A 25000-nucleotide genomic window follows, 5' to 3' on the forward strand; every position below is an offset into this window, starting at 1 on the left:
ATGACACCTTTAAATGAACTGTAACCCTTTATTTTAAGGTGGCCATGTTACAGTGTAATTATACATTTAAGTACTGAGTAATATATTAACTATGTGTACTTACTATAGGGTTAAGTTCGGTTTAGGTTAGTTGCATATAATTACTATAGTAACACGTGTAACACGGACACTGTAAAATAAAGTTAAATGTTCTCAAACCACCTTAAAAGTTGACGTTTCATCTCAAATGTATGCATATGTGGAACTTTTCAAAAGTTTAGTTTTCACTTGCATTTTAAGGTTTTGAAAGGGTGTTTTTACCATGTAAATAAAATCCCATTGATTTTTGGTAACACTTTATTTTACTGTGTCCTACTTACCTTAGTAAATTATGCAAAATTACATCCAACTAAACCAACCCTAACCCTATAGTAAGTGCATGTTGTTCATTAATACTACTCAGTTCTTACACTGTAACAATAACACCTTAAAATGAATTTTAACCCTTTATTTTAAGTTGTAATTATACATTCAAGTACTGAGTAATATGTGTACTTACTATATAGGGTTAGGGTTTGGTTTAGGGTAAGCTGCATGTAATTATACATTATTTATAGTTATGACACTGTAAAATAAAGTGTAACCTGGTTTTCTCAAACCACCTTATCAGTTGAAGTTGCCAAATGTATGCATATATGGAGCTTTTCAAAAGTTTGAGGTTTTTGGACATTTGCAATGGTGTGCTTCACATGTAAATACTATGGTACGTTAAAATAATGAGACTCTTTTGGTAGGTTTAGACGTGGTATCTGACGATAGTAATCTTTTTGTGGCATGTTTTTAGTATACCATGGTGCTAACGATTACCAAATACCTTTTTAAACTCCAAAGTGCTGAGCGTTTGGTAGGTTTTTGGAGCGTTTAAATACGAATATGGCAATGATTCAGTGTGTGACAGGCATTATGATGTAGACGAGGAGTTCGAAAACGTGGATCACATAAAGGAAAAGCTGAGAGCTGATTTATCTGCCGAATTAATCTGAGGTTTTGGGAGTGTCGCTCTGCGTCTTTCCTCTGAGCGCTTGCTCTCTCTCTACCCATAATGCCGTATGGCTCATAAGTATGTCCTGTATATTCGCTTCAGATAAGTGTGTTGTGTTTGGCAGCGCCCCGGATGAGGTTTCCTGCCGATCGCCCTCGTAAAGATCCTTCTCTATCCTTGCCAAAACTGCGAGTTAAACAGTATCACTTACGCAGGACACACTTGAGATCGCTCAGCTTTGAGTGCCTGTTTCGAAATCACGACAAATTTTAGTCCACATTTGTGCGTCTCGATGTTTATAGTACGAATAACATAAGATGATGGTCCGTGCGCGTGTGTGTTTGTGTGTGTGTGGGAACGACTGTACGCCGACTGACATTGGCTCCCGCTCTTTGAGTCATTCTTCTTTTATGAATCAGTTTGGGGTTTCGGAGCGACTGAGAGGGAAAGCAAGAATGTGAACGAGAAAAGGCGCCGCGGTGGAGGACAGGAAAGCCAGTTTGGGGAGGACGTTTCCTGTGAGGACACACACACTTCCATTAGCTGCGTTCGGCTCTTGGACGAGCAACAGAGAACAATGGAAGACGGTGGTTTTCTCCGACTGAAAGAGAGAGTGGCACTGAACGCTGGGAGGAAGTTATTTGACGCTTGTTGGACTATGCCTCGTTGATAACGTCAGGATGAGGGAGACGGTCTGTGAGCGGCTGTCACACACACACACACACACACACACACGCGCGTCTGTTGCAGTGGTAACCGCTTCTGACGAGGAGGTGTGACGATGACGTGAGCGAATTTGCATGTCAATTGTTTTAAGCTCTTAATCACAGAGACACAAAAGAGAAAAAGAAACACAAACATTCAGGCTTATAATGACAAAGACAGCAAAGGTACTATTGAACTATTGAAACGTCGTTAGCTTGGGTTTCGGGTTGACTCCTGAAGAGTTAAACACAAACGTTTACATACATTTTGAATCTGTGAGCTCTGAAGGTTTTAATGTAATTCTTTTGTGAAACGAGACGATCAGGAAGAGCTTCTGATGGGGTTGGACTGGTTTGAAGCTGCAGCTCGATCCCACAACTTTCTCTCTCTCTCTCTCTTTGTGGTCAGGTTCAGGTTTGACCGTGTGTCTCATTAGACTGACCACAGCTCAGGGCAAGTGTCCAACTCCGAAAGTTGCTTCCGAAAAGTGACACACTTCAGGCTCACAATTGGCCTTTAAATTTCCTTAATATCCTAGTACTAAAAGTCATTATCATGAGGGGCTGAATGATTGCCATATTCATTTACTACGGATGCTAATGGTACATTTAAAGAATACCAGGGTGTCACCATGATGTCCAAAAACCACGGTAAAACAATGATATGTCTTGTATGTCAACGCAAAATAAGAGTTATTTAAACCCTAACCCTAAAATGTACTTTATTCCCCCCTGAGATTTGAAGTTAAAATTGGTTTATGCCTCTCTGTTGTTGGTTAAAGGTAAACAAATTAAATATTTAATCTTTATTAGTGAGTGTTTAATTTAGCAAAGCTAATTTGACGAAGGAGTCTTGTTAAATATAGTAATACAGGTTAATGCTAATGCTAACTTGTGGTGTTCTTTTCAAAAACCCCAAGCTACCCGCATGAGGTTTTAAAAGGCACCTCACAAGTTAGCATTAGCCTGCTTTTTTTAGCTATTAAAATGTAGTGTTTCTGACTTGTTAGCTTAAACTGGGTTCTAGCTAAACTGCTCCCAATCCGATTTATGATTTTATTTACCATTAAACTAATATTTAGTTCTTGAATGACCTGCGATGGGGAACGTTTTCTTTCGTGTCAGACGCGCTAGTTCATGTAAAAACACTGAACTGAATGGATTATTTACTAGGAGACGATTCATGTTTAGTCCCAAATTTAGTCATTCCATTGAAAAACATTTAAGATAATTTACTTTAAGGTCTTGTTGAAGATAATAAGGCTAATGCTAACTTGAGAGGTGCATGTTGGAAATTTTAACCTCACTGTTATTTTAGCTATTTAATGTTTCTGACTTTGTTAGATCTTCGACAACAACATTTAAACATGGGTGCAAGGTTTTCATTGTGTCTAGTTCATGTAAAGACATTGAACTGAATGGATTATTTACTAGGAGACGATTCATGTTTAGTCCCAAATGTAATCATTCCATTGAAAAACATAAAAGCTAATTTACTTTGAGGTCTTGTTGAAGATAGGAAGGCAGGCTAATGCTAATGCTAATTTGAGAGGTTCTTTTTAAAACCCCAATCTACATGTTTGACATTTTAACCTCACAAGCTAGCATTAGCCTGTTATTTTAGCTATTTAATGTTTCTGTTAGATCTTTGAAAACAACATTTAAACATGGGTTCAAGGTTTTCATTTTGTCTAGACTCTAGTTCATGTAAAGACATTGAACTGAATGGATTATTTACTAGGAAATGGTTCATGTTTAGTCCCAGATTTAGTCATTCCGTTGAAAAACATAAAAGCTAATTTACTTTGTGGTCTTTTTGAAGATAGTTAGGCTAATGCTAACTTGAGAGGTGCCAATCTACATGTTGGACATTTTAACCTCACAGGTTAGCATTAGCCTGTTATTTTAGCTATTTTATGTTTCTGACTTTGTTAGATCTTCGAAAACAACTTTTTAAACATGGGTTTAAGGTTTTAATTGTGTCTAGTTCATGAACTGAATGGATTATTTACTAGGAAATGGTTCATGTTTAGTCCCAAATTCAGTCAGTGCTTTTAGCAAAAACCTAGCATAAGCGTTTAGCATTTAAACAAAGATGAGAAGTCTTGTCAAAGCGACACACTTGGGATTTTGAAAAGCACCTCACAAGTTAGCATTAGCCTATTCTTTTAGCTACATGGCTTCTTCTCTTTGTTAGCATGAACCGGGTGCTAGCTAAACTGCTCCCAATCAGATCCATCATTATCTTAGTGCGTTGGGAGGCGTTCAGCTTTCGTTGTGACTGATATACTTTCTCCTGCAGTTGTTTGATCATTGTAAGGAGACTGAGGTTAGATCAGAACATATGGAGGCAATATTCCAGGCTCGTTTTATTAAAGGGTTAACATGAAAGAGGGTGTTTTTCCTGTCCGCTCGCACGGCAATTAGAAAATTTACTGTACGCCGTTTTCAAGGCTGCAGCTATTTCCTGACTAGCTCGTTGTTTTGGACTTGATGGAGTATATCCTGCTAAACAGTGTATTCCTGTTAGAGCGCTCCCGCTCTCGCTCGAAAACCACCGCTAGCTTTCTTGGCAGAGGCTTTCAACTCAAGAGAGGCTTTATTTATTTTGCTTGACAGAAAAGTAGAAGGAACGGGAAACTAAGGTTTTACCCAAAACGAGGCCAATCTGTATTTGTCATAAGATCTGGGCGGGTCTTTTAACCCTGTGATTGACAGCTGTCACTCTTTTTCTCCGTAGATTCTCCAGGTTCTGTGCCTGCTTCCACTGAAACTGGGGGAACGGCGTATTCGGCCCCTATGGGGTTTTCAGGTAAGAGCTCCAGACCATCCTCATCTGAATCTCTGAACGAACTCTGAGCTTGAGCTGAAAATGAGGAAGAGAGAGAGAGACTTGTGATGAAGAGTTTCTGCTTAAGTTGTCTTCTAAGGCTCAGAAATGTGCGATAAAGTCAACATGAAATCAAAAATCGACCATATTTACTTCCTTAATGCACATTACTGGTCTTTCACATTATGCCTTTGTAATCTTTCATCAAATGTTGCAACTTCCTGTGCGTCTAAAAATACTTTCCTGATCGCCTGATGTCTATTGGGGGACGTTAACTAACACAGAACAGAAGTGTTACCTGCAGGGTTATTTTAGTATTATTTATATTATATTTATTATTGTTGTTTATAATAATTAATTTATTATTAATAGTACTTTCAATTAAATGTTAGTTTAAGCAATTTTGTTATGTGCTTATGTTTTTTTCGTTTATTTTTTTCTTCTAATATTTTTATTTTATTTCAGCTTTATTTAACTAATGAAACGATATTTAATAGTTTTAGTTAACAATAACAACACTGGTTTTTATTTCAGATAATTACCAAGGCCAAATTTCTAGTTTTCGTTAAAGTTTTTAAAGTTAAATTTTTTCATCTAATATTTTTATTTTATTTCAGCTTTATGTCAATTAACGAAATGGTTTTTAATAGTTTTAGTTAACAATAACTACACTGGTTTTTATTTCAGATAGTTGCCAAGGCCAAATTTCTAGTTTTCGTTAAAGTTTTTAAAGTTTAATTTTTTTCATCTAATATTTTTATTTTATTTTATTTCAGCTTTATTTAACTAATGAAACGATATTTAATAGTTTTAGTTAACAATAACAACACTGGTTTTTATTTCAGTTAGTTGGCAAGGAACATTTCTAGTTTTCATTTTAAGTTTTTTTTTTTTTTTTAATCATAACATTTTTTTAAAATAACGTTTTAAAAATAACAACACTGGTTTCTCTTTGATTTTAAAACACAAACGTATTTATTTCAGTTATTTGCAAAATTTCTAAAAAAAAAATTATTTTAAGTTTTTAAAGTTTAATTTTTACATCTAATATTTATATTTTATTCTATTTCGGCTTTATTTCAATTAACAAAAGTTTTAGTTAACAAGAACAACAGTGGTTTCGTGTTGACTTTAAAACATAAACAAGGGTACAGTGTGTGTGTGTGTGTGTGTGTGTGTGTGTGTGTGTGTGTGTGTGTGTGTGTGTGTGTGTGTGTGTGTGTGTGTGTGTGTGTGTGTGTGTGTGTGTGTGTGTGTGTGTGTGTGTGTGTGTGTGTGTGTGTGTGTGTGTGTGTGTGTGTGTGTGTGTGATTTAGTTCGTGATCTGCTCTTCTTTAGTTGACCAACCCTGGTGGATTGTCACATCCTGAGCACACACACAAACAGCGGCGATTGTGTTTACGAGAGACCCAGAGAGAGCGAGAGAAGGATTAGTTTGGTCTAGGCCGGGTTCCTGAGTACAGATGTTTCTCATTACACCGACTTTAAAGGGTTTTTATGATGGTGTTTAATTCAGCGCTGGGCGGAGTGTGTGTGTGTGTGTGTGTGTGTGTGTGTGTGAAGGGTCTTTAGATGGGTTTTCAGATAAGAACAGCAAAATGATGGAAGCTTTACATAAACACATGTTAAAGTACAGCACTCAGAGCGATGTGCGTGCCATGAGTGTGTGTGTGTGTGTGTGTGTGTGTGTGTGTGTGAGCTGCTCCCTTTCTCTGGCCTCCAGTGTGAAGGTGCCCCGGCATTTGTTTTATGTTTCTTGTTTGTGTGTGTGGGATGAAAGACCGACCGTTTCTCTCCCGCAAAAAACACCTCCTCCCGACTGGGCTTTCGCTCATCCTCTCGCTGAGGTGTGTTTTTCCTGCTGAAATGAGTGAGTGGAGCTCAGAGAGGGAAGAAAAGCCCGACACACAGGAAACACGCTCCCAATGAAAGCAAGCGTCTCTCTGACCTTCTAATTCACTCGCTCTGCCCTTTTCATCTGCGGCTCCAGACATGAGACGGGCAGAAAGAGAGATTTGGAGCCGCTACGTATTACGTAACATGCTTGAACTTAATTGTTGCATATGAGTGTGTGTGCGTGTGTTTGTTCAGGATTATTGGATGAGAGTCTGAGCGTTGTTTGTCTGGGTTAGTCTGAAGTTATTAAGAGTTAGCCTTAATATGACAACCACAACAGACAGACTTCCTGTGCAGACAGACAGATAAAGGTTTTCTTAACTCATTTGCTGGCATTAGTTAATGCATTATTTAACATGAACATGTTTATAGTATTTATTATTGTTAAAGGTGCAGTGTGTAGTATTTATGAGGATCTATTGGCAGAAATGCAATATAATATATATAACTATGTTTTTAGTGGTGTATAAAGACCTTATATAATGAACCGTTGTGTTTTTATTACCTTAGAATGAGCCATTTCTCTCTACACACACCGCGCGTCCCTTTACTGAGAAGTCGCCATTTTGTGCTGCCATGTTTCTACAGTGTCCCTAAACGGACAAACTTCTCTACAGAGCGCTAGTCACTCTCTGCTGTCTCAGACGACGACATTTTTGTCCTGTGTCGGCCACCGTAGCTTCTCTTTGTGCTTCGAAAGGGAGGGGTGAGCGGAGGACGGTTGCAATTCACAACCTCACCACTAAATGCTGCTAAAAGTTACACACTGCACCTTTAATGTTAATAAAAATGCATGAAATTACAATTAACTAATGAAGAGAACTAATGTTAAAAAATGAGACCTTATTGTTAGTATTGGCTTACATTTCTGTGATATTAGTGTTTAATTTTATGCTTTATTTCAATATTTGTTTTATATTTAATTTTATATATATATATATATATATATATATATATATATATATATATATATATATATATATATATATATATATATATATACATATATAAAATTGACATCTTTTATGTCAAATTATCTACATATTTTATTCCATATTTTATTCTATGTTTTAAACACATTTGACATATAATATAACATATTTTGGAGTAAATTTAGCATAAAACATCTGTTTATTTAAGGTGTAGATCTCTTTTGCTAACATTAAATTATTATCTGAAGTATTGCCTAAATATCTGCATAATATTGTCTGTTGGTTAGCCACTGTTTTCTGTCGTTCGGCAGTTTTTTCCCTGGTTTTTCAAACGGATATAGTTGAGAGTGTGAAATTGATTTCGTCAGTTCGACTGAACCTCGTTCTAACTTGTATATTAAACATCTTTGCTTCCGACGTGGATATAAATGACTTTATTTGGGAAGTGTATCGCACCTCATCCGGTTCAGCTGTTCTTGAAACCTTTCTGCCAGATCCACAATCAGGCCTTTATGAAGGTCCCGTGAATGTCTGTAGGGCCCTCGGCAACTGTAATCCCCCCCTTGAGGGGCCTACAGGCAGCCTTGTTACCGTGACAACCTCCCGCCTCATTCCAGGGTTGTTTGGGTTAGCCGAGGAGGAAAGGGCAGCACAGGAAATGACATCATGCCTCGGAGGAAAAAGCCTTGAGTCTTGGGTAGGGCCTCTCGGGCGCCTCCGCCAAGCGGAAAGAAAACATTTTTGAGAAAATGACACAAAGCAGCTCCTTGAACGTCCAGAGCGCCTTCGTTTGACGACATGTTTTGAACTGGGAACGCTTTGTTGTGCGTTTCACTCGTTACCAACCACTTCCTCAATCAAGCTGGACGTTTGGCTTCAGTTCTTCGTGCATTTCAGGCTCAAAATAAAGGAAGACAGAAGACAATGTCAGCACAGATGCCCTCAGGATCCAGACACCTCAGCCACAAACATTTTCTTAAACCGCAATCTAATCGCTTAACTAAACACACAGAGCGGCGGGACGCTTTCTCACGCACACACATGATCCGTTCATTCAGAAGCTCCTTCAGCGTCTCCGGTCTGACTGGCTGCTCTATTGCAATGAACAATTGAAATGAACACTATAATTATTTACCGTCTAAACAAGAAAGCACATCACAGGCGCCTCCGCTCAACAGGCTCGACCGGTGCTGTTATAAATATAATATAATATAATATAATATAATATAATATAATATAATATAATATAATATAATATAATATAATATAATATAATATAATATAATATAACATAACATAACATAACATAATATAATAATAAAATAAAATATAATATAATATAATTAATAAAATATAATATAATATAATATAATAAATATAATATAATATAATATAATATAATATAATATAATATAATATAATAATAAAATATAATATAATAAATATAATATAATATAATTAATAAAATATAATATAATTAATATAATATAATTAATAAAATATAATATAATTAATATAATATAATTAATAAAATAAAATATAATATAATTAATATAAAATAATATAATAATAAAATAAAACATAATATAATAAATATAATATAATTAATCAAATAAAATCAAATATAATATAATATAAAATAATATAATATAATAATAAAATAAAACATAATATAATAAATATAATATAATAATAAAATAAAACATAATAAAATATAATATAATTAATATAATATAATAATACAATAAAATATAACATAACATAATATAATAAAATAAAATATAATAAATATAATATAATAATTAAATAAAACATAATATAATAAATATAATATAATTAATCAAATAAAATCAAATATAATATAATATAAAATAATATAATATAATATAATAATAAAATAAAACATAATATAATAAATATAATATAATAATAAAATAAAACATAATAAAATATAATATAATTAATATAATATAATAATACAATAAAATATAACATAATAAAATAAAATATAATAAATATAATATAATAATAAAATATAATATAGTATAATATAATAAAATATAATATAATAAAAAAATAAAATATAATATAATATAATATAATATAATTAATATAATATAATATGACATAATATAATATAATATAATAACACACAATCCGCTCAGGCTCGACCAGTGCTATAATATAATATAATAAATACTTTTTAACAATATAAATGTAGGTAAGACCATCGTGGCTTTTTATTGGGGGAGAGAGTTACACGGCTGACCTTTGACCTCTTAATCAACATGATGTAATAAACCGTTTCCTTTGCCCCGACACTCCCACAGCGAGCGTACAGTATACGACCTGTGCGTCATAAAATCTGAGGGATCTGATCCACGTATTAGTGCACAATGGAGGACAACATGAAGTATTTCCTGTGCGTTGCTGGTTTTCCTGACTGTGTGTGTGTGTGTGTGTGTGTGTGTGTGTGTGTGTGTGTGTGTGTGTGTGTGTGTGTTATGTAATGGCTCTCCATCTAATTGCCAGTTTCCTTTATTGACTTCCAAACAAAGAAGCTGCCAAACATTTCTGTCCGACTGTCCGTCCGCACGTCTCTCGGTCGAGCGTGTGTGAGATTGTTGCTATAATACCGGCGCCCGAGGAAAAAGATAATATTTATAGAGCCGTAACTGACACACACACACACACACACACACACATCAGAGAAGTTGCCTCGGGGTTTGTTTGTTTAGTTGGTGTTTTGCATGACGAATCCTAAACGTCTGCCAGTTGTGTGTAATCATTTTGTAGTGCCTGACACGAACTCTGCACAAGTGTGTTAATGCTAACGCTTCTAGCTACGCGAGCTCGGCCGTGTGTTGCTTGCTAGTTTGTGGTTCAAGAAGTTACCACAAGAGGCGCTATAGTGTAAACGGTCTTCTTCTGTGGTTAGATGTAGGTTCGCAAGTAAATATTATATATAAGTAAATATTGTACATTTACAGATTTTTGTAATATTTGTATTTAGTTATAAGAATAATCGTAATAACGAAAAAAAAAAATTATAAACTACTATTTTTATATTTATTTTATAGTGAAATGTTAGTTTAATATTTGTATCTAGAATATAAAATATTAGTATTAATTATTTAAATATTATTTTTAATATATTTATTTTATTTAGTAATAATATAATACTTGTTATAACATTAATGATTATATATTTTTTCTTAAATGTTCACATTTTTTGTAATGTTTAATATTTTTATTTAGTAATATAATAATCAAAATAACACCAATTCTTAAATACTCATATTTTATTTTTTACAGTGAAATATTACAATAGTAATGTTTCTTATTTTGTTCAATTTTTTTATTTAGTAATAATAATAATTGTTATAACAATAATCATATTTTTTTCTTAAATGCAAATTTTTTATTTAATGTAATGTTTCTTATTTTGTTTAATATTTTTATTTAGAATATAAAATATTCATATTAATTATTTAAATATTAGTATTTTGTCTTAAATATTTTTATATATTTAGTAATAATATAATATTTTGTTTTTCTTAAATGCTCACATTTTTTGTAACGTTTAATATTTTTATTTAGTAATATAATAATCGTAGTAACAAAAAATCTTAAATACTCATATTTTATTTTTTACATAAAATTAAATATTACAAAATTAATGTTTCTTATTTCGTTCAATCTTTTTTTATTTAGTAACAATAGTAATATTTTTTTTTCTTAAATGCTAATTTTTGTATTTTACTGTAAAATATAACAATAGTAATGTTTCTTATTTTGTTTAATATTTTTAGTAATAATAATAGTAATTCATTACTAATATAATATTCATTATAAATATAATATATTAAGTATTATTATTATTATTTTATAGTCATATTGATAAACCTGGCACTTTTTTAAAATCGCAATCCCAATTTTTCACAGAAGAATTGCAAATAGGATTTTTGCCGTCACACTATTATTGGCCCATTGTTTTGCTTCTGTGTACTTATACTCTTGTGTTTCTGGGGTCTGAAGAGTTAGCATAACCCATGTTGAATGTCGTTGTGGGTTGTCGTCATCATTGGTTTAGCTTTAGAAGTGGCCCCTGACCTCTGACCCCTGACCTCTTGGCATCTCCTCCAGCAGGCATGCCGCTCACTCAATCCGCGTGCGCTGTCAGTGGATAAGAGCGCTGACTGGTCGTAAAAGAGGCCGTCGCCTCCCGTGAACCTCAGCCAGACGCGAGGCGATCAATAAAAACACCGACTTCCCTCGAGTGTGTGTGTGTGTGTGGAGACAGACAGAAAGAATCATTAACTTCTCCAGACTGCTGAGTGACTCGCGTCTGCATGTATGTGTGTGTGATTCCATTAGATGTCCAGACACTTTTGTGCTGTTTTTTGTTCGTTTCTTGTACAAAGTGACTGTTTAAAAAGCTGAGTCTCCTTAAATGGAAAAACTTTGCCCGACATATGCCGAAAACACCAGTGTGTGTGTGTGTGTGTGTGTGTGTGTGTGTGTGTGTGTGTGTGTGTGTGTGTGTGTGTGTGTGTGTGTGTGTGTGTGTGTGTGTGTGTGTGTGTGTGTGTGTGTGTGTGTGTGTGTGTGTGTGTGTGTTTGAGCGCTCAGACCAAAGGGAGCCAGTGTGGACAGAGGAAGGATGGTTTGTTACCTGAGGCAGTAAAGCTCTAAATGGAGATTTGACTTCAGCAGCAGCTCAACCACAAACAAAGACCCTGAGTGTGTGTGTGTGTGTGTGTGTGTGTGTAAAGAGTCTTTTTGTCCCCTCTAGAAGACAGAAAGACAGAACAAAACTGCTTGGGGGATGGGAGAGAGAGAGGTTTAGAAATCTTGTTTTATTTTTTCCCAAATTCTGTTTTGTTTATTTATTACAAACAAATGAAATGTTTTCTCTTATAATTTTTCCATTTTTATGGTTTAATTTTAGTCATTAAACAGCATGTCAAATCAATGTCTAAAACTTAATTAAATCAATATTTTACAATGTAGTACAATTAATTTATAATACAATATTACATTTTAGTCGAATAAAGTGCTGTATTGTATTCTACAGTATAAATTAAAACATGATTGTAAAAAAGCTCTAAATTATAATAATTATATTATTATTTCTACTATTACTATGAGAAGTACATTTTACTGTACAATAGTGATATATTTGTATCATGATGTCTTCAAGACTTTTCTTTTGGTGGTTTGTCATGGAGACCTTCGAGCTCATGTTCCTGTGCAATAATTACTGACACTAGTCCATATTGTAATTGTAATTTTGATGAATTTGACAGCCCTATTTTTGATATATTAATCCAAAATTTGCCACAGTCCATGCTATACAGAAACGTCCATTTTTATGAGTGGATTCTACGATTCATAAGAAATCATAAGGGCCTTCTTGAGAGCGTTTGGTCTAATAGAGTTCAGGATGTCAATTGAACGCTTGAGGCTGCAGAAGACATGAGGTGTGTGTGTGTGTGTGTGTGTGTGTGTGTGTGTGTGTGTGTGTCATGTTGCACACTCTATTTCAGGACGCTCTCTGCGTCTGGCTGTCACCATGTCATTCGGGGTGACACTGTGGTCATCCAACCGACCGACACCGAGACGCCACACACACACGCCAGTAAATTCATAACCTATACACACACCTCCATTCTCTCACGCACACACACGCACATGATCCTGTGCAGTTGTGTGTGTCTGTTTGATTAAACACATTGTGTTGGATGAACACACACACACAAACTCAAAGGTCTATTCGATGTATGATGTGTGTCCCCGAGCGCGCGCGTGTATGTGTGTATGATGTGTGTGTGTGTGTGTGTGTTACTCAGGTTTGCTTGCTGTTCATGATGTCGTCAGAGAGACTAGTGAACTATCCAGACTAAAATAGCATCAGACTGACACATAGCAACCACGCACACAATATTGATATGCCATGATATTGGTATGGAATTGCTATAGTTTCTATAGTGGCGGCGGTAAGATTTATGCTCACCAAGGCTGCATTTATTTGACGAAAAATGCAGTAAAATCAGTAATATTGTGAAATATTATTGCAGTTTAAAATCACTGTTTTCTATGTGAATCTATGTTAAAATGTAATTTATTCCTGTGATCAAAGCTGCATTTTCAGCATCATTACTCCAGTCTTCAGTGTCACATGATCCTTCAGAAATCATTCTGATATGAGGATTTTCTGCTCAAAAACATTTATGATTATTATCAATGTATCAATATTATCAATTTTTCAGGATTCCTAGATGAATACAAAGTTCAAAAGAGCAGCATTTATTTGAAATGGAATATTTTGATAAATTTAATGCATCCCAAACATACTATCCCTTCGAGTACTACTCTATACTATAGTTTATGAATGTCAGTAATTTGGTATTACCATCACTGCACCATGGCACATTGATTTTTCATGGTACAAAAAGTAGCATGGTTCAGTAATGCTATGTTATTTTGATATATCCCATACTGTTTGATTACTGTATTCATATACCATGCTGCGTAAATGGCACTGTAAGCTCTTCAAAGTGTATAATTGGTATTACCTTGGTAACATATCCAAACATGCATGTTTGTAAGGGTTGTAATGAAGGCTCTACCTACTCTAGTCATCAAGTTAGTCTGGGCTGGTGCGTAATTAACTACACTGCTAAATTACGGCCTACTCGCCCGATCTGAGATTAAAGAGAGACTGTCCTCACTGCAGACAGACAAAGAGCTGCTTTACTGCAACACTGTGTACTAACAACCAGATGTCAGGTCTTCACTGAAAAAAATGAAATGTGATGTTTAATGTATGGGGAAGGATATGGACCAATGAGATTTCCTGTAGGCGGGGCTACGTTTTCATTGCATTATTACATCCTATATAACTGTTGGTTGGTGTGGGGGCGAGCACGATTGCAGATTTATTGTGGCATTGACGTCAGAACATTGTTCGGGTTGGCGTTCGGAACAGAGGCGGCCCAGACGAATGATAAGCAGCACTGCTAATGTAAACAAGCGCTGGAGGCCAGTGGCGCTGCTCCGCGCGGGGCGGCAGATTCCTCACATTCCGCCATCTGAAATTAAGGATGCAAGATATGTTTGGCAGAGCTCAGGACGGTTTTCCTGGATAGAAGGCATGCGATGTTGTGTGAATGTGTGTGTGTGTGTGTGTGTGTGTGTGTGTGTGTGTGTTTACCTTTTTTGTACTAGTTCTCGTCTAATCTAGTCATTCTGCTCTCTTGTTTCTTCCTCGACGACACTTTTACTCTGTTGGAAACTCCAGTAAAGCCAGTTTATGATGGTTTTACTGGTCCAAGTTGGTCATATTCTAGTCTAGATGGTTAATCAGTTGGCCTACTCACTGGTGGTCTTGGTTTCAGGCTGGTAGACCATCTTGGACCAGCTAGTACCACCTTAATCTAGTAATTTCAGTTTTTTCCAGCAAGGATTGAATGAAGTTGTTACAGTGTATCCAGTTTCTGATGGTTCTTACTAGTCCAAGTTGGTCATAATCTAGTTTAGATGGTTGGCCTATCCACCAGTGGTCTTGGTTTGAACCTTTGCTCTCTTCTTTCTTCCTCGACAGCACTTTTACTCTGTTGGAAACTCTAGTAAAGCCAGTTTATGATGGTTTTACTGGTCATATTCTAGTCTAGATGGTTAATCAGTTGGCCTACTCACTACTCCAAGTTGGTCTTAATCTAGTTTAGATGGTTGGCCTATCCACCGATGGCCTTGGTTTCAACCTGTTAGACCGTCTTGGTCAGATTGGCTAGAGTTTGTAGACAACTTTGGACCAGCAAGTACCAGTTTGATCACCATATCCTATTCTGTCCTGGTATTTCAAACAGAGATTCTATGAAGTTGATGTTGAATTGCCATAGTTTATAAAAGTCTCTCTCTTTCCTTCCTCAGTAAACACTTTGCTCACTTTTACTCTGTTGGAAACTCCCAGTTTCTGATGGTTCTTATTGGTTTAAGTTGGTCATATTCTAGTCTAGTTGGTTAACAAGTTGGCCTACCAACTGGTGGTCTTGATTTTTGATCAGATTGACCTTGTAGACCAATTTGGACCAGTTTGACCACCTTAATCTGGGATGCCCTGGTTTTTCCAGCAGGGATTCAATGAAGTTCACTTGAAGTTAAATTGGCATGATTAATAACCGTGTCCTTCTTGTCTCTCCATAGATTCCCTGGCTCTTCAGGAGCGTGGAGAACAGCCTCACTGGTGTGTAGTGGCGTACTGGGAGGAAAAGACCCGCGTTGGGCGCCTCTACTCCGTCCAGGAGCCATCTCTGGACATCTTCTATGACCTACCTCAGGGCACGGGCTTTTGCTTGGGCCAGCTCGCCTCCGACAACAAGAGTCAACTGGTGCAAATGGTTCGGGCCAAGATCGGCTACGGCATCCAGCTCAGCCGCGAACCCGACGGCGTGTGGGTGTATAACCGGAGTTGCTACCCCATATTCATCAAGTCAGCCACACTGGACAACCCCGACTCACGTACGCTGCTGGTTCATAAAGTATTCCCCGGGTTTTCCATCAAGGCTTTCGACTTCGAGAAGGCGGGAAGCCTGCAGCGGCCCAACGACCACGAGTTCAGCCAGCAGCCGCGGACGGGCTTCACCGTCCAGATCAGTTTCGTGAAGGGCTGGGGACAGTGCTACACCAGACAGTTCATCAGCAGCTGCCCCTGCTGGCTGGAGGTCATATTTAACAACCGGTAACAGCGAGCCCCGCCCCCCTCACCACGCCCCCATTCCTTCACACGCTATGGAGACGGACTAGCCCTTACCTTTTACGGACGATGTTGTTTTTCTCTTTTGTTTTTGCGAGAAGCCGAGGATGTTTTATGAGAGAAATGGAAAACGAAAACTCACTTTGACTTTAATAAATGACTAAGATTTAATTAAGTGAAATAAAAGCTAAAATGTATTTTATGTTAAATATAAATATATTATTACCTGTAAATACGAAGTTTTATATGCATTGTTATTTATGTATTGTGCAATGTGTTGATGAGATGAAAAAGAGATGCACTTTGCTTAATATAAATGCAAACAAAGAAATGCCAAAATAAAACAAAAAATACAGAATATATCTCGGAATTTGTGTTTGTTTTGCCAATGTGCCGGTTGTTTTCTTGTCCTGAAAAATTCATTTTTTACTCTTATTCACTCATTCATGGCATATTTAGCCAAAATCTCTTTAATGACCCCCTTAAAAGACTCTTTAATTTCACAATCACATTTTATTTCAATCTGTACCAAGTTTCAATATTTAATGATGTGAATGAGTTTCTGTGGGAGAAAATTCCCTCAGTGTAACTCGAATGCCCCGTGGGCCGGTTGTGTGCCAGGAACAGCAGGTCTCTGGGGGAGGGGAACCGTCTACGGCCCGTCTAGACGAGCGTCGAGCGAGCGCCACACCTCCTACTGCCGCTCCTGATATGGACGTCTGCTGGGGGGATTACAGCCGTAAGCCTGCTCTGACCCGACTGGCCCTGACAGACCTACATTCACCAGTCCCAGATTCCCTTGCAGACCTGAGACGGATACAAGTTGAGCCGTTATTTCATGATGAAAACAGAGAAATGTAGTTTTATTCTTTTTCTCTCTTCCTCAGTCTGTCTTTCTTGGGTCGATTCAGAGCATGTTGGTGTCTAAAGTGTATTCCTGGGTATTAGTGTCATGGTGGTGTCCTGGTCTCTGTAATCCAAACTCTCCTAATGCATCTAAAGCTTGTGCTGGCCAGGAAACCGGACAGATGCCTCGACCCGACACCAATACGAAGAGCTTATTTAGTCTGCTTCTGATAAACTCCACAAAGACACTGAACTGTGAACACAAAACCAGCCAATTACACCATAAGCAAGGACAAATGGTCGAGTAAATAAAACTTTACAATTAATACATTTTCAAGGAATGGTTCGCCTTAAAAAAATGAAGACCAAACTGTCTGACTTTAAAGATAATTCAAAGTAAAACAGCTCTATTGAAGGGTGAAATCTCTCTAACCCTTCAGATCACTGTCTAAGGAAGCACAGGACGGCTCATCCACAAACACAAAGGAGAAGCTCTCAGCGCTGCCGGCTCGTCTCTGCCCTGAGGGACGGGCCATTTGCCCCGGCAGCAGCCATCTTGATAACTCAAGCATCAGTACAAACAAGTATGCTTCTGAAAAAGACACACATAATAGGCTTGCTTTGTTGAAATCAACAGTTTAATAGTTCAACACTTTGAAACTGCATAAAAAAGCATCAGATCAGAGGTTTTAGATCTTTTAACTTTAAACTTTTACTTTTAATGTTTCTCCTGTGAAATCATGTTTAGTTTTAATGGGAATCTTTGCAGTTTAGAGTCATTATTGATTATTTGTTTATAGACAATTATTGAATATGTGCACAAGTGGGATGATGTTTCATCCAAAAATCTGCAGCAATTTGCAGCAGAATATACACACACTAGCTGAATAATATAAAGCAAAATGTCCATTATGAATATAAAAAAACACACTTTTTACAAAATATGACTATGTCATGGGTGGACAAAATCTCAAGAAACATTCAGGTCATACTTGTCATGGGTGGATAAAGATGTTTTTAGTGAATTTGATGAATTTTTAATATATGGTAGGGGTGTAACCCCGGCATCCTGGCTAAATTTGCCCATTGGCCTCCTAATAATCCCCACATACTGATTGGCTTCATCACTCGATCTCCTCTCCTCCAATCAGCTGGTGTGTGGTGGGCTTTCTGGCGCAATATGGCTGCCGTCACATCATTCCGGTGAATGCTGCACATTGGTGGTGGTTGAGGAGATTCCCCCCTTCTATATGTAAAAGCGCTATATAAAAGCCCTGTACACAAAATAAACAGTGTACAAATGATTAAAAAAAAGAAAAACATCAACAAGCAAATGCTAGTTTAAAAAAAAATGTCTTAAGTTGAATTTTAAAAAATGGCATAGGTCTGAGTTCAAGAGGCAGAGAATTCCAAAGGACAGGTACATAGAAGAGAAAGCCCTGTCACCCATAGATCTTAAGCGTGTTTGAGGGACATATATATATAAAATCTCAATGGCAAAAAGAGTCCCAATCACCCTGGGACACTTTTTGCCATTGAGATGACTTGGAAAAATACTGATATTAGGGAAGATATTTGGGAAGGGTGGGGTGGGAATGATAACTACAGAAAGTAATGTCTTGATTCTAAAAAAAAGGCATAATTTTCTTTATGCAAAATTTACTTTTGTTATTTATTTATTTATATTTTGCATAAATGAATGTGTGTGAGTGCATGAGGTCGCCCAGACCCCGCACAAGCCAATACCTGCTTCACTTCACCCTGGAGAAAACACTTTATCTGATGTTATTTTCCTCTTTCTCATCAATCAGATAACGGCTTTACCCTCATACGCCCAAGTGCTTTCCGTTCGCTCTTCACACGCTACGACCAGCCATCGGCTGAAAACCGCTACTGACTCTGACATGGAGCCAAAGCGCCTGTGGCTTCAGTGAACCACCGCCATGCTGTTTGATCTTCCTCTTCTGTCCCTCTGCGTCTAAAGGGATAAAGGGATAGTTCACCCACTAATGAAGTGTCTGTTGTTTACTCGCCCTCATGTTGTTAAACCCGTTTTGAAGAATCTGTCATGGTCCAAAAAAAGACAAAAGTATCGTAACTGTCGTCCATATGACTCATGACTTTGTGTGAAGAACTGGCTGAAATTAGAAGTTTTTCTTTAATTTCCCTGAAGCTCTGAAATCCACATTCATATGCTCTAATATGTGCATAATAGTTTTTTTTTTTGTTATTTCAAAGAATATATCACGTGACCGTCCCCGCCTTCCTAGTTGCCATATGTGAAGGACTCGGGACGTTTTTGCCGGGAAAATTTTTACACGCGCTCCCGAGAGCCTCTCTTCCATTCAGGATAGTGCCGAAAGAGCTATTCTGTACTGTAATGTCAACGTGTCATGCAAAGAAAAAGGATTAATTAAAACTATAGTCTCACATAGCCAGATCTATAGGCTACATTCACATTGGCTCCCTCCGAAATCGAATACTTCGCATCTATATTGTATGCGAAAAACAGTACGCCAACCGAGTAGTATGTCCGAATGTCCTACTACTTTCGGCGAGAATCTGAAGTCAAGCCACCAGTGTCCAAATATGGCACTGACATCTTGGGTCTTGAGTCTGCGCAGTCGTGAGCGCGAAGTGGAGCCTTGATATCAAGGTCCCGCCCATATTCCCACCTATCAGCAACTTTTTGTGAAATAAAATGTAATTATGGAAATGTAGAAATTAAAGTTAAAGCTCCAATCTCCTCCCGAAGTTCCCGAAAATGTCCGTTGCTAGCCTAGAAATCTAGACGCACCCTAGCGGCAGCAAATTTAATTTGCCGCAAAAGTAGTCTAGCAACTCTCGGTAGACCTGCGAGCTGGAAAAATCTAACTCTGGTCAGGCCAATCACATCGTGTATAGAGTCGGTGGGCAGGCTTAACATAATGACGGCACGTCACGGCAGAGTTGCGGCGGTTCCGCATGCTACCGCGTGTTACTCGTAAAAAAAAAAAAGCTGGCGAACGGCGATCTTTCGAACTCTGGAAGACTTAAGTTTTAACTTAAGAGTTAAGCTTTTCTTTGAGGAAAGAACAAATAACGGCACTGAAGTCATTCTTAAGAAAGGAAGACGTGTTCGGAGTTTTGCCGACCGGATACGGCGAAAGTTTAATCCATCAACTAGCTCCACTTCACGTTGTTCTCTGGTTGGTTGTAGCGCTATCCAATTGCGTGCAGAGGGGATTTAAAAGACAACCGTTTGTCCCACCCCTCGGATTGAGCCCTGCCAATGGTGTGTTCCCAGACCCAACATCTTGATATGGGTCTGGCTTGTCAGGCTACCTTGGTGCCTCATCAAGAGGTCGATCCACTCTGATGGTCGAAAAAGTAGAGATAGCCCTGGTGTTCCCGTCCAGGAAGATTTGTCTGTTAGGGTAATGTTTAAATGCACAGTTACCTGACAAATATTTTTTGAGTACTCCCTCCGGTGCGAGGAAGATCCGTTTAGATCAGCTCTGACGGGTAAAACATTCTGAGATAGCCCTCCAGTTAGGCCAAGAAGATTTGTCTGTAAGGGTATTGTCTAAACGCACAGTTACCTGACAAATATTTTAAAAGTAAACCTGACTCTCCATTTTCTTCCACCCCAGATAGGGGATTTCATCTTTATTTCTTTTAATTCCTATTATAACTGTTTTAATTATACTTTTTTTATTTAATGTTTTATTATAATTTTTATTATTTTGTTAAGGCTGTCTAGCTGGAAGAGTTTGAGAGACGGGAGCGCGATAAATCGAAATCCCTCCGGTGCGAGGACGATCCGTTTAGATCCGCTCTAACGGATATAGATCTGAGATAGCCCTGGTGGTTCAGTCCAGGAAGATTTGTCTGGGTAATGTTTAAATGCACAGCTACCTGACAAATATTTTTAGCGTAAACCTGACTCTCAATTTTCTTCCACTCCAGATACAGGTTATACTATATATATATATATATATATCACCCCCCTCACAGTTGTCATGAAGGACAAAATTAGCTATATAGACCAATGTAAACGCGAGCGAGCCGGACCCTTTAACGGTTGGACTTGAGTCTCACGTGAGTCACGTCGTTTGCAGCGACTCGCGCGGCATTTGAGTCGCACATGGAGCACAAAACCGACAGGAGCCGCTCCGGTGGAGAACAGTAACTGGATCTAACACCTTCATACGACACACACCGCTCATCTCTCCATCTCTGTGAGTTACAGAAAGCAAAACCACCACACATAAAACCCCTTAGGAGACTCTTGCACGTGGCAGACTAACGTTAGTTCACACAACGCGGGTTGTGTATGGACATTTTCATGTGCGAGTTTGGTTAAAAAATGGTCAATGTGGTTGTCACTGCCGTAAAAACACCATATAGTGTGTGAACTGTGAACCGTATTCTGCTGTTATGTGAAGGTTGCCTACAGTCGTCTCAAATATAGGCTACTTTACAAGCAAACTATCATAACAATGCGATTTTAATTGCCTCACCTGTCGACGTTATGCCGGTGAATTGCAAAGCTAATGCAAACATATTCACATGGCTATGATCAGAGGATTTCTTAACTGCTGGTTTCTCACCGCTGTCAGTTTTGTTGTGTGTTTATTTTGATAACGAACATATCTTTTGTATGATTTTAGTTAATAACCCTAGTCTGAGCTTCATCGAAGTTGAAAATTCATCACAAAAAGCTGCTTTTCACAGAAAAACAACAGTTAATCTGGTAACAAGACACTCGCGTTCAGTGGTCTTTCACAACACACATCTAAATTAGGTCGCATGACAGACTTCTGTTGTTTTCAAATGAAGCTAATTATAATTATGACCGAAAAACCCTACCCTAACCAAACCCTTATGAATCATTTTCTTACCTTTGAGGTCGTCCACAAAGGAAAGTTTTGTCAGACGAGGCTCCTTCCTGAGAAAATGTTGTCTCCAACATATAATAGCTACATAAACGCACACTACAGTCACTCATTTAGACAGAAGATGGGAAACAAAATGTGATTACAGTAACACACAATCATCATAAGGAAGTAAACATAATTTAAAACACATCCTGTAAAGACACAAGACTTAAAGGGTTAGTTCACCCAAAAATGAAAATTAGCCCATGATTTACTCACCCTCAAGTCATCCTATAAATGACTTTCTTCTTTCAGACGAATACAATCAGAGTTATATTAAAATTATTTCAGTAAGATGCTCAGAGGATCGAGCCAAACCTCTGCGCATGCCTCAGTTCAGTTGTTATCATTTGGCTGTCTGCAAGAAGCTAGTTATTTTACTTAATAACATTTTAAATATGTATATTTTTCTGACACAAACGCATCGATTCGCTTCAGAAGGCCTTTATTTGTTTATTTGGGGCTGGAACTAAACTCTGCAGGACAGTGGCCCTCCAGGACCGAGTTTGGAGACCCCTGGTTTAAGGAGACAAAAGTGGATACAGGCAATAAAACGTGAAGCTTCAGCAGGAAGAATGGGTAACTTTTGGGTTCCTGACACTCAGTATGCCTCAGTATGCCTATATGTGCAGTAAACATTTGGTCACTGTTAAGTCAAATATCCAAATGTCAGTTTTATATATTATATTTCCTTTCGCTGATTACGTTCCCCTCTAGTGGGTGTAGTTCTCAGTGTAATATAATGTTGAGCAAAACATTGAGTAAAGAAGTCAAAATTAGGCTAATTTTACGTCATCTTACCGAGTGTTCCTGGGGAAATATTTTAATATTAACATGAGCGGAGTTTAATAAAGAACGTGATCAGCAGGATTGATGTTTAAAAAGGTAGGTGCGCACTGATTTGTTTACGATTTGTATCTGCAGCCTGTAGTGTTGGTTTCCCTTTTGAATGATGAATATAGACGAATATATCTGCAGAAATAGACATTTGTCTCATTTACACGCAGGCGCAGAACGAGCATGCTAGCTGAAAGGGTTGGCTTTCGTCGCTGCTAGCTGGTTAGTGTGTCCCAGCCTTTAAAGTCCCAATGAAATCAAAAAGTTTTTTGGCCTTTAGTATGAATATGCTAGTTTTACTGTTATCTATAAGCTGTGCTCCGAAACATTCACATTTAGAAGATATAAACATTCATAACTTACAATTTCTCTCTTCTGCCAATATGTATCAATGATTTTGATGACATCACTCTGCATTTCTGAGGCTGAAATCGGTCGCTTGTTCACTCATTTACTGTTTTCTACATGGTGAAGGGCACATAGTGCACTATATTGGGGATAGAGAACGATTCAGTGTAACTTAGGGGGAAATGAAGTCTGGTTTCACGTTAATGTCAGTGAAACCGCCGCAGCTCCGGTCCAGAGACACGATAACACTGAGCGGATCATGTGATCGAGTTGATGTATTTTAAAGCGATATGGAGGAGAAACGGTTAGAGATTAGGAGGAAACTGCCGCTTTACTGAGCTCAACAGCTCGTGATGTAAACGAAACGCTATTGGCTATTTAAAAAAAGGGGAGGAGCTGTTCGATATGCCCCACCCTCTCTTCCTGTTTCAGTGGAAATGACGTCAACACATTGAATAATGCTGCGCGTTTCAAGGGACTTCAGTGGACCTTTAACGAGCATCATTATATGTTTTGAGGATCATCACATTTCACTTCTTCATAGTTAGCTTCTTACAAACTCTCAGATAGTCCTAAATCATCAGATAAACACGTCTATAAATGACTCCGTATACAACAATCTCAATATGAAAACAGGAGCCCAGAGGAAGTGAACAGACCCCTGAGCTCACAGGACTTATAAACGCTTTGTGTGTGTGTGTGTGTGTGTGTGTGTGTGAGAGAATCCACTGCAGCAATGAGACTGAGCCCAGAAATCTGAGAGCTAGAGAGTTGTGTTCTCTGGCTGTTGTTGGGGAAAAGCTGAGTTGTTTGAATTCCTTTGTGGATTGCCATAAATTACAGTGAGGAAACACACAAACACACACGTGCGCAGACGAACACCACCTATTGTGTAGATCTTGTTCTCTCTCACATGCTCAAACCAAGAAAATAACATCAAACTCAGAAACTTCTGTCTCCATAGAAACAGATGGCTGCAGTCGCTGATACAAAATATCCTTCTTTGTTTCTAGTACAACTATACTTGATTATGTCCTTGATATTATTTTCTTCAAGATTGAAAAAAAGAACTTTATACACAGAAAATTCAAAATGAAATACTAAATTTATTGATACGCTAACACTGTACCAAATCAAACGAGTCCATCCCCGATGTCTATGATATTCTAGTGCCAAGACTGGGTCATGTTCCTAGGCGGTTGCTAGGGTTCTGAGTGGTTTATTTTACTGAACCAAGCCAATTCTCAAGAAATCTAAACTCTGACTCCTTGTCAATGTAGATCTGTGGGATTTTGTATCATGTTTTTTTTCTTCTACCGAATGAAAAGCCAGGTTATGTAGGAAAGTTTTAAGCATGGAAGTAACAAATTCAGAGAGATTCAAACATTTGCCACAATTGTGTTGCACAACACGTTTGAGCTTCAGAGAGAACCAATGAGGTTCATTCTCGTGTTACGCAACACGTTTGAGCTTCCGCAAGAACCAATGAGGTTCAGTCTCGTGTTACGCAGCACGTTTGAGCTTCCGCAAGAACCAATGAGGTTCAGTCTTGTTACGCAGCACGTTTGAGCTTCAGCGAGAACCAATGAGGTTCAGTCTTGTTACGCAGCACGTTTGAGCTTCCGCAAGAACCAATGAGGTTCAGTCTTGTTACGCAGCACGTTTGAGCTTCAGCAAGAACCAATGAGGTTCATTCTCGTGTTACGCAGCACGTTTGAGCTTCCGCAAGAACCAATGAGGTTCACTCTCGTGTTACGCAGCACGTTTGAGCTTCAGCAAGAACCAATGAGGTTCATTCTCGTGTTACGCAGCACGTTTGAGCTTCAGCAAGAACCAATGAGATTCATTCTCGTGTTACGCAGCACGTTTGAGCTTCAGCGAGAACCAATGAGGTTCATTCTCGTGTTAC

At 37.7% G+C, this 25000-nt stretch overlaps 1 protein-coding gene across 1 annotated transcript in view; it reads left to right on the forward strand.

The window, feature by feature from the left end:
• Window positions 1-16509, forward strand: part of smad7 (SMAD family member 7) — an 18856-nt gene extending 2347 nt beyond the window's left edge. Inside the window, exons 3-4 of the mRNA XM_079834009.1 lie at window positions 4466-4537; window positions 15592-16509. Of these exons, the coding sequence (XP_079690135.1) occupies window positions 4466-4537; window positions 15592-16130 (611 nt within the window). The 3' untranslated portion in view covers window positions 16131-16509. The remainder of the gene's footprint in view (window positions 1-4465; window positions 4538-15591) is intronic.
• The last annotated feature ends 8491 nt before the right edge of the window (window positions 16510-25000 follow it).

The sequence above is a fragment of the Gobio gobio genome (genome assembly GCF_949357685.1).
Source record: "Gobio gobio genome assembly, chromosome: 14".
NCBI classification, from domain to species: Eukaryota; Metazoa; Chordata; class Actinopteri; order Cypriniformes; family Gobionidae; genus Gobio; species Gobio gobio.